This window comes from Mizuhopecten yessoensis, unplaced genomic scaffold (assembly GCF_002113885.1).
Source record: "Mizuhopecten yessoensis strain PY_sf001 unplaced genomic scaffold, ASM211388v2 scaffold10007, whole genome shotgun sequence".
In the NCBI taxonomy this organism is placed as follows: Eukaryota; Metazoa; Mollusca; class Bivalvia; order Pectinida; family Pectinidae; genus Mizuhopecten; species Mizuhopecten yessoensis.
This window is the reverse complement of record NW_018408332.1, coordinates 66,931-77,599: the sequence shown is the minus strand read 5'-3', so window position 1 is coordinate 77,599 and position 10,669 is coordinate 66,931. Positions and strand designations below refer to the sequence as shown.

The 10,669-nt window shown below is 36.5% G+C and overlaps 1 protein-coding gene across 2 annotated transcripts in view; it reads left to right on the top strand.

Annotated features, from left to right (window-relative positions):
* LOC110459294 (fibroblast growth factor receptor 3-like) overlaps positions 1 to 979 on the top strand; it is a 43,232-nt gene extending 42,253 nt beyond the window's left edge. For both annotated transcript variants that reach the window (XM_021511476.1, XM_021511477.1), the window contains exon 20: positions 575 to 979. In XM_021511476.1, the coding sequence (XP_021367151.1) occupies positions 575 to 752 (178 nt within the window). In that variant the 3' untranslated portion in view covers positions 753 to 979. The remainder of the gene's footprint in view (positions 1 to 574) is intronic.
* Positions 980 to 10,669: the final 9,690 nt, after the last annotated feature.

The following is a 10,669-nucleotide window of genomic DNA, read 5'->3' as shown; positions in this document are numbered from 1 at the left end:
TGTAAGGATATAGAGATACTAGTCTTTGAGGGTACGACTGTATCAACAAGAGTTGTAAGGATATAGAGATACTAGTCTTTGAGGGTACGACTGTATCAACACGAGTTGTAATGATATAGAGATACTAGTCTTTGAGGGTACGACTGTATCAACAAGAGTTGTAAGGATATAGAGAAGGCTTTGTGTTGGGCACTACAACATAAATATGTTTAACAGAAGTAATTATTTGTTCAATGCCTCCGCTAGGAGTCGGCCCTAGGTCCTCTGACTAACTAGTCTTAGACTCTACTGAATGAGCTAAGGAGAAGTATGGATATAAAGATAAAGCAAAGAATCACATGGAGACCATTGAGAAAGTTCAAGGAGAATAAAAAGTTTTAAAATATAACGATTCAAAATAATAAAAACGAAATAAATAAATATAACGAAATAAACTTTTAGTTTTGTTGTTGTGCGAAGTAATTATATGAGACCTGAAAATTTAGCAATGTTTGACATTGGACATACTTCATTATTTAGTATCTTCATATGATAACAACATACTTACCATACCGGCACTGTATTTATATTTAAGGTATAGCATGATGACCAGATGTTGGGATATGGAACCAAAGGAAAGACCCAGTTTCAGTGAAATCGCCAAAGAGTTGGAGGTTTTCATCGAGTGTGAAACGGACAACATTACGTTAGACGAACTAGAAGAGTCTCAGTATGGTGTCCTTGATCCCAACATGGTGGATGAGCGAGTGTAAACTCTCCCATTAAAATGATAAACATGTATGTATCGACATGGACGATATTCGTGATTAAACAATCCTACGATCATGGTGGACGAGCGAGTGTTAGTACTCTCGTAAAACATGGTGAATAATGGAGTGTAAATACTCCCATAAACATGATATTCATGTAAATATAAACATGGTAGACGTGGGTGTAAATGTCCATTTCAAATAGTGGACGAGTGAATGTAAACATTCTCACAGATATGATGGACAAGTGAGTGTAAACACTAACAAGTATCGTGGTCAGGCGAGTGTAAACACTCTCACAGATATGATGGACAAGTGAGTGTAAACACTAACAAGTATCGTGGTCAGGCGAGTGTATACATCCTCGTTAACAAGTGGATGGACACACCTTGGAAAACATGTTAGACGAGCGAGTGTTAAAACTCCTATAACCTAGTGGATAAGCAAGTGTAAACACTCTCACAAATGTGATGGACAAGTGAGTGTAAACACCCTTGAAAACATGCAGGACGAGTGGGTGTTGCAACTCCTATAACCTAGTGGACCAGCAAGTGTAAACACTCTCACAAATGTGATGGACAAGTGAGTGTAAACACCCTTGTAAACATGCAGGACGAGTGGGTGTTGCAACTCATATAACCTAGTGGACCAGCAAGTGTAAACACTCTCACAAATATGATGGACAAGTGAGTGTAAACACCCTTGTAAACATGCAGGACGAGTGGGTGTTGCAACTCCTATAACCTAGTGGACCAGCAAGTGTAAACACTCCTGTAATCAAGGAATTCAGGACACCAAGCAGTGCTTGCGACAACCAATAATGTTAAGAATATGCAAATTTGTATCTTGGACATCATGTGTACATGCGTCCGTAGTTAATATTTGTTTCTCGTAAATGATTGTCTAAACAGTGATTTCGTGAAGTGCTAATTAATGAAATTTATGAAAAGACAAAAGGTGAAGGAAGACAACATCCATTTTACTCGCACTACAAACTTGCATGAACGGAAACTTTGAAAATTGTATATTACATGATGACACGTATACAGATGACAGTGCTCGAGTATTTTAGATAAATATGAGTATATTGGATGACTTGTATGAAGATTCCCTGTGAATCTTTAACTGTGATATTTTATAGATATATTGACCATGATGTATAAAGCCATAAATGACACTGTGGTGTATAGCTATGTCACTGTGGTGTATAGCTATGTCACTGTGGTGTATAGCTATGTCACTGTGGTGTATAGCTATGTCACTGTGGTGTATAGCTATGTCACTGTGGTGTATAGCTATGTCACTGTGGTGTATAGCTATGTCACTGTGGTGTATAGCTATGTCACTGTGGTGTATAGCTATGTCACTGTGGTGTATAGCTATGTCACTGTGGTGTATAGCTATGTCACTGTGGTGTATAGCTATGTCACTGTGGTGTATAGCTATGTCACTGTGGTGTATAGCTATGTCACTGTGGTGTATAGCTATGTCACTGTGGTGTATAGCTATGTCACTGTGGTGTATAGCTATGTCACTGTGGTGTATAGCTATGTCACTGTGGTGTATAGCTATGTCACTGTGGTGTATAGCTATGTCACTGTGGTGTATAGCTATGTCACTGTGGTGTATAGCTATGTCACTGTGGTGTATAGCTATGTCACTGTGGTGTATAGCTATGTCACTGTGGTGTATAGCTATGTCACTGTGGTGTATAGCTATGTCACTGTGGTGTATAGCTATGTCACTGTGGTGTATAGCTATGTCACTGTGGTGTATAGCTATGTCACTGTGGTGTATAGCTATGTCACTGTGGTGTATAGCTATGTCACTGTGGTGTATAGCTATGTCACTGTGGTGTATAGCTATGTCACTGTGGTGTATAGCTATGTCACTGTGGTGTATAGCTATGTCACTGTGGTGTATAGCTATGTCACTGTGGTGTATAGCTATGTCACTGTGGTGTATAGCTATGTCACTGTGGTGTATAGCTATGTCACTGTGGTGTATAGCTATGTCACTGTGGTGTATAGCTATGTCACTGTGGTGTATAGCTATGTCACTGTGGTGTATAGCTATGTCACTGTGGTGAACAAGACATACTCTGATCGTTCCTACAGCAGTTTTCCACTTCAAACATAACATAGATAACCAGAAGAAAAAATTCCTGTGACTTCCTCGGCTGGACTTTTACAGAAACGAAACAAACCCGCGTGATAACTGTGTTCCCGCGTGATAGAGTACATAACTCTGCACCCGTTTGATAGGGTACATAAGTCTGCTCCCGCGTGATAGGGTACATAACTCTGCACCCGCGTGATAGCGTACATAAATCTGCACCCGCGTGATAGAGTACATAAGTCTGCTCCCGTTTGATAGGGTACATAACTCTGCTCCCGTTTGATAGGGTACATAACTCTGCTTATTTTATGAGAGTGTTACCATCAGGTTTCATTTTTAAGCACTGTACTGTATATGACTGGAAGTGGGCATATCCGCTTTATCATCTGAAGGTAAATCGCGTATTCGTATCCTGTGGCAGATACTAAATTCTGATGATATCCGACAAAGTCAATGTATTTGGCAACTTTGACAAATGTACATGTGTGCATGAGGTTATGATTGGACTATTCAGAACTGACCGCAAGTAAAAAATGATACCGTACCTTATGTAGCATGTATTACCGTGAAGAATGTTGAAATATATTGTAATTGCAAATAGCTGTATCAACGTAATGTAACGTTCTGACGAATTAACTAATTCTTTATGTTTTTTGATTCCATCATTGGCAACTTTTTCATGGTTTTTACAAAAGCCTTTTGTGTTTCGTGTTCGCAAAGACATGTAAGTTTAGTTCTCAATTAGAATCCTTACTGAAAACACCCTGTATGACGTGTTTGCGTTAAGTTAATATACAGCTACAGGGCTTTGGACAACTTTGCAATTGTGACGAGCAATTTGTATCCAGAACTTGTTAAATTAAATATGAAATATTATTTATGAATATATTCGAAATTCAAATTTTATATTGATGTGTCATTGAGGCAGCTCGCGACAACTATGTTCCATACACATGAGATTGTTAGTAAGATACGATAGTAGGAAATATAGGGTTTATGTTGTTATACAACGCCGTGCAAAGAATTCCAGATACCCGAAACAGGCATCACTTACCAGATAGCCGAAACAGGTATCACTTAACAGATACCCGAAACAGGTATCACTTACCAGATAGCCGAAACAGGTATCACTTAACAGATATCCAAAACAGGTATCACTTAACAGATACCCGAAACAGGTATCACTTAACAGATAGCCGAAACAGGTATCACTTACCAGATAGCCGAAACAGGTATCACTTACCAGATATCCGAAACAGGTATCACTTACCAGATAGCCGAAACAGGTATCACTTAACAGATACCCGAAACAGGTATCACTTAACAGATAGCCGAAACAGGTATCACTTACCAGATAGCCGAAACAGGTATCACTTACCAGATACCCGAAACAGGTATCACTTACCAGATACGCGAAACAGGTATCACTTAACAGATACCCGAAACAGGTATCACTTAAAAGATACCTAACGCTGTTTATGTAAGGAGTTACATCATATTACGTAGTAAGCATTATGTTTTCAGGAAAACATTTTTTTTTATGTTTTTTGGGAGTTATATTTTTATATATTCGGAAGGCATTGCTCTCCAGGTAGCAGTGTACAGTAGCGTACGGTGACCATGGGTTATATTTTTGTAATATTACATGTATCAAAAGTAAAATAAACATCAGCTCTAAAATTATATACATGATGAATTGGACTATGTGGGCTTCACATTAAAAAAACCGAATTTGGCTTGAGACTTCATTTTTTGCCATTTACGAATCTGTGTCTACACAACAAAGGCTAGCTTTTCATGTAGTCTATATTTGTACTCAGCACATGTGTAAATATTGTGAAAAATCTAGTTTGACGACCTTTGCTAAAACGTGAGTATCTGTGACCGAGTAGGTGATATTTAATTTAAGACAGGTTTTAAGAAAAAATTACTGCTTGCGTTGGTCAAATTTTGGGTTAAATATATATATTTTTTGCATTTTTTGGCGTTTTTTGATGTGGTAACCATGGTTTTCACATGTCCCAAATCTGGTGTAATCACTTTTTGAAAATATATTCATTCATACAAAAACAACGTATTCAAAATGTAGTTTATATATATATATATATGTAGGTGTGTTGTGCAGGCTGAATCCGCTATCCATGTTTATCTGAGACATGCCCTTTATTTTTAGGGTCAAGCCATTTCTACTGTACTCTGCTACCCCAGGATGAGTGAACGCATTTCATCATTTGCATGCTGTACAACAATGTTAAATAGTCATAGATTTTCATTCGTAAACATAACTAATGTAAATTTCAATGTAATAATATGATTGTATTTGGTTCTTTACCTCCGCAGTTCACTCAAGTTGTATATTTGATGAAAGTCCACATGGAAACCTTTTTAACCTGTGTTGTTTATGTTTGATAATATTTTTAATTGTTAAACGCGCGGAAAAAATGTGCAAGTAGATGTTATTAGAAATGGTTAATTTATATTATTTTTTTTATCTATTTTTATCATGTGTTATTGAATGCATTTAAACTGGAGTAAACTAAATAAAATCGCAAAAAACCTATGAAGACTTTAAACGGGTCAGAGATTTTTTGTGAAATTTAGTAGAAATCAATGTCACGCCTACTTTTTGTATATTTTCATTCATTAACATTTAAGTTCCTTTTTTTTCCATGACGATATCGATCACATGATTTGTGAGCAGATGTATACAGGGTTACATGTTTCAAAACACACCGTTAAGAAACAATGGACGCAAGCGTAAAAGACCATAGTCTACATATTTACACATTTGAGCTGATTACAATCCAATCCATGACTAACGAGATGATGAAACTGGAATATATAGTGCACATTGTTCCACGTGGTATTCTATAAACTTTTGGGTATCGTTCGTTCGCACTATGGTAAAACTGAGCGATAGACATATACATACCATTTTATGATCAAGGTCAATAAATCCGAGGTTAAATAGGTAATCAGTGTAATGTTTCATTCTGATTGGTTTACTTTTAGAGAATAAAGGTTGATGATATCAGTTTTGATGTGTATTTAGGGTAGTTATTATATGTATTTCTCTTTCTGGTTTTGTATGATTATAAAAAATTCAATTGCTTTGAACATTTATTGTCTGTGGCACTAAAACAATGTGATGTAAATATCTGGCGAAGATCAGGGTGTTCCATTATATCAAGAAGAGATATTTTTATCGATAGAAAGCCTCCAAATTGTTATGTGGGATGTAGATACCAATTTGGACATAACATATCTAACTTTATATAATATAAATCCGACGTTCAGAGTATATATATCCTTCATACTATTCTCGCTTAATTGTCACAAGTTAACAGAAAACACAACATGAATATCGGTCAGTCCACGAAAACCGTCCAACAGGTTTATTCCGTCTTTGCGAATTGCAGAGTTATCTTCTCTTGAGAGCAGGTATTGATTGTTACCTCATTGGTTTGTGAGAGGAACGTCATCAATTTTTGAGAAAACGACGTAATTTTCTCACACAAACCAATGACGTAACAATCAATACCTGCTCACAAGAGAATATAACTCTGCAATACGTAAAGACGGAATACTCTACCCAGCTTCCATACTTTGTAGGTGTTTTTATGTATTAGGTGTCATCATTAATATGACATGGCATCTACAAAGCGTTTGTGGATCTGGTCTGATGAGGTCTTGTTATCATATTTTGGTACTTAGATGTTAATGAGTAATTAGAATCTGGATTTATTTTTGAAATAATATATCAGTATATAATATAATGAATGAATAGAACAAAGGGAATTACAAAGTAATGTATTATAAATAAATGAATAAATAAATTCGATCTATTTATAAATAAATTTCACATGGGATGAAATTGATGATATTTATAGCAGTTTTTAAAAGTAATGGCTACCTAAAATAACTAACAGCGCATGTCAGTAAATTTCCAATAAATTAATATTTAGTATTGATTACAAATTAAATTGTAAAACGTAAGACTAGCTTGTGGAGTGAAATGCGAATCAATTAATTTGCAATCAGACGAGAACGATGTTCCCCGTGGCAAAGTGTGCGCTATATAATGTTTGGTTAGGGTACCATTGTCACTTGTGAGAATGATAAAGTGTGCGCTATAAACTGTTTGGTTAGGGTGCCATTGTCACTTGTTAGAGTGACAAAGAGTGCGCTATATACTGCTTGATTAGTGTACCATTGTCACTTATTAGCGTGACAAAGTGTGCGCTATATGCTGTTTGGTTAGGGTACCATTGTGACTTGTTAGAGTGACAAAGTATGCGCTATATAATGTTTTGTTAGGGTACCATTGCCGCTTGTTAGAGTGACAAAGAGTGCGCTATATACTGTTTGGTTAGGGGACCATTGTCATTTGTTAGAGTGACAAAGTGTGCGCTATATAATGTTTGGTTAGGGTACCATTGCCACTTGTTAGAGTGATAAAGTGTGCGCTATATACTGTTTGGTTAGGGTACCATTGTCCCTTGTTAGAATAATAAAGTGTGCGCTATATAGAGTTTGGTTAGGGTACCATTGTCACTTGTTAGAATGATAAAGTGTGCCCTATATACTGTTTGGTTAGGGTACCATTGTCACTTATTAGAGTGACAAAGTGTGCGCTATATACTGCCTGATTAGGGTACCATTGTCCCTTGTTAGAGTGACAAAGTGTGCGCTATATAATGTTTGGTTAGGGTACCATTGCCACTTTTTAGAGTGATAAAGTGTGCGCTATATACTGTTTGGTTAGGGGACCATTGTCCCTTGTTAGAATAATAAAGTGTGCGCTATATAGAGTTTGGTTAGGGTAACATTGTCACTTGTTAGAATGATAAAGTGTGCGCTATATAGTGTTTGGTTAGGGTACCATTGTCACTTGTTAGAGTGACAAAGTGAGCGCTATATACTGTTTGGTTAGGGTACCATTGTCACTTATTAGTGACAAAGTGTGCGCTATATACTGCTTGATTAGGGTACCATTGTCACTTGTTAGAGTGACAAAGTGTGCGCTATATACTGTTTCGTTAGGGTACCATTGTCACTTGTACTGTTTGATTAGGGTACCATTGTCACTTGTTAGAGTGACAAAGTGTGCGCTATATAATGTTTGGTTAGGGTACCATTGCCCCTTGTTAGAGTGATAAAGTGTGCGCTATATACTGTTTGGTTAGGTTACCATTGTCCCTTGTTAGAATGATAAAGTGTGCGCTATATAGTGTTTGGTTAGGGTACCATTGTCACTTGTTAGAGTGACAAAGTGAGCGCTATATACTGTTTGGTTAGGGTACCATTGTCACTTATTAGTGACAAAGTGTGCGCTATATACTGCTTGATTAGGGTGCCATTGTCACTTGTTAGAGTGACAAAGTGTGCGCTATATACTGTTTGGTTAGGGTACCATTGTCATTTGTTAGAGATTGCATAATAATTTGTACGTTTAGGTATTATCAACATTTTGTCTATTTTTTCATAAAGGGAATTTGTCATTGGTTACATAGTCAAAACAACCGTTGTTTCTGGATACACAAGTTACTTTACACGGACATAAACAAAGGGATATAACTCGTTATAAAGTGTTACCGATTTAAACTGTTGTTTTTGGATTTTTTTATTTAAAACAATTGTTTTTTTCAGTATTACAAAATGAGATTGACAAACAACATTACTGCAAAAGTAAAATAAAGATAAAATATGTGCATAACTTCAAAACAAAATAACTGTAGGAAGAAATCGGTATTTTGTAACATTCTCAGGAGTATTTCATGTGCACGAATGTTGTTAGATTTGAAACATGTTTTGTAATGTAGAAATAAAAAATAGCTCTAACAGCCGTTGAGAAACATTTTACTTTTACTTGAAAAACATTAATTATTAATTGACATGTAATATATTGATTTTTTACACATGAAAACATTGATGGTTGTGATGATAATCTTACCAATACAGTTGAAATCCTATCGTTGTTGTCAATCAATTATTTGCAGTAAGTGGTGTTATTACTGCTAAAGGAAAATGGATATGTGTTTAAAATGTATCTCACCTGTTATATTACTGGGGATGAAATAATAATTAAAGACATGAATACTACGAAATGAAAAAAATGTGTCCACATTTGCAGGCTATACGCTCACTGCATTACCGACTGTTGGCAACTTGTAATGATTGTATCAGTGTATAATGACGTAAGAATGTAGGAGAGGCAGGTTTGTGTGTGGTATGTTTGAGCACAGGTGAGCTATATATTTAGCCTTGGAATAAAATTCTAACTGGAAAACAGGTCTTTGTGTCATTTTTATGAATAAAAAGAGAAAAAAGATTTTAACCAGGAGTTGAATGATGGATAGCCCCTCAAACTACAACTGCGCTGGTGTGTTACGTTTGTATAATCCATACGTATCTTCCTCATTTCGTTGATAATCCCGGTGATTACCAAAATGTATTTGAACCGGTCATACACGACCCGTCTTTACACAATAAGAACTGAAATCAGTTTTTGAAAAAGACTGTTATTTTGAAATACTTGGATCAACTAAATTTATTCATAAATGATGATATGCAATCAGGATTGCGTTCAGGACCATATAATTAAGCAGATAGTCGACACAAGGTAGTCCTGCTGTATATAATTAAGCAGACAGTCGACACAAGGTAATTAATTGGTGTGTATTACCTAACGACTCGTTTCAGAACAAAACATAATCGTCGTACAAATATATAGTTTTTGCTTTCGAAAGGCAAAGACTATTCTTCTGGAAATAACACAAAGTATACTGTCTATGTAGGCAACCGTTCAACATGAAAATTGACGAAGGTTGTCTGTACACATCCGTTCTAGTGGTCCACTGTGAACATACGGGCGTTTCGAGTAAAGACGATATATAACCATTTGTTTCTCTGCGTGCTCGTAGGTTGTGCATTGAAAAAGGCAGACGATAAAATCTCACTCTTTCGTGTAATGGAAACAAAAGAGAAAAGGGCGGTCTGTAATAATATCTCTTGTTATCTGTTAATGCAAAACTGAGCTGTAAACGACCGGACAGGCCAGATTATATGACGATAGTATATGCGAAAATTAACCGATGGATCCTCAGGTTGCACAGGCGTTCTGCAATATCGCTATACCCAAATCAATGTGAGGCCCATGGGGCATATGTATTCTTTCTCCTATTTCATTTCCAACCTGAAATATTTCTGACAAATTGAAAGTTTGGTGGCTTCATGTATCACGACATGCTTATATTGGGTGAAACAACTACAGAAACAACAGAAACAACTACAGAAACAACTACAGAAACAACAACTACAGAAACAACTACAGAAACAAACAACTACAGAAACAACACGCTTCATTTATAAAAAAATATCTTCTTGATCATGGGATGCTTCTTACATTGTAATGTTTACATCCATTCATTGTCTAATCCCCTTTCTCTTCCTGGCTAGCAAATCAGCCTCCGCATCTGTACCGTAAGAGAAAAGATCCTTCAAAATTTCCCCTTACTAAATCCCATCTGTCTGCCACCAGAACGAGGTAATATCCTTCATTTTCACGGCAGATTATGAGATACTGATTCGTTTGTTTGTTTGTTTGTTTGTTTGATTTTGTTTAACGTCTTATTAACAGCTAAAGGTCATTTAAGGACGGCCTCCCCTGTGTGCAAGATGCATGCGTGTAGTGTATGTGTGTGTATTTTGGGAGGCTGCGATATGTTCGTGTTTGTCTCCTTGTGATAGCGCGGAACTGATGCCGACTTTATAGTGCTACCTCACTGAAACATACTGCCGAA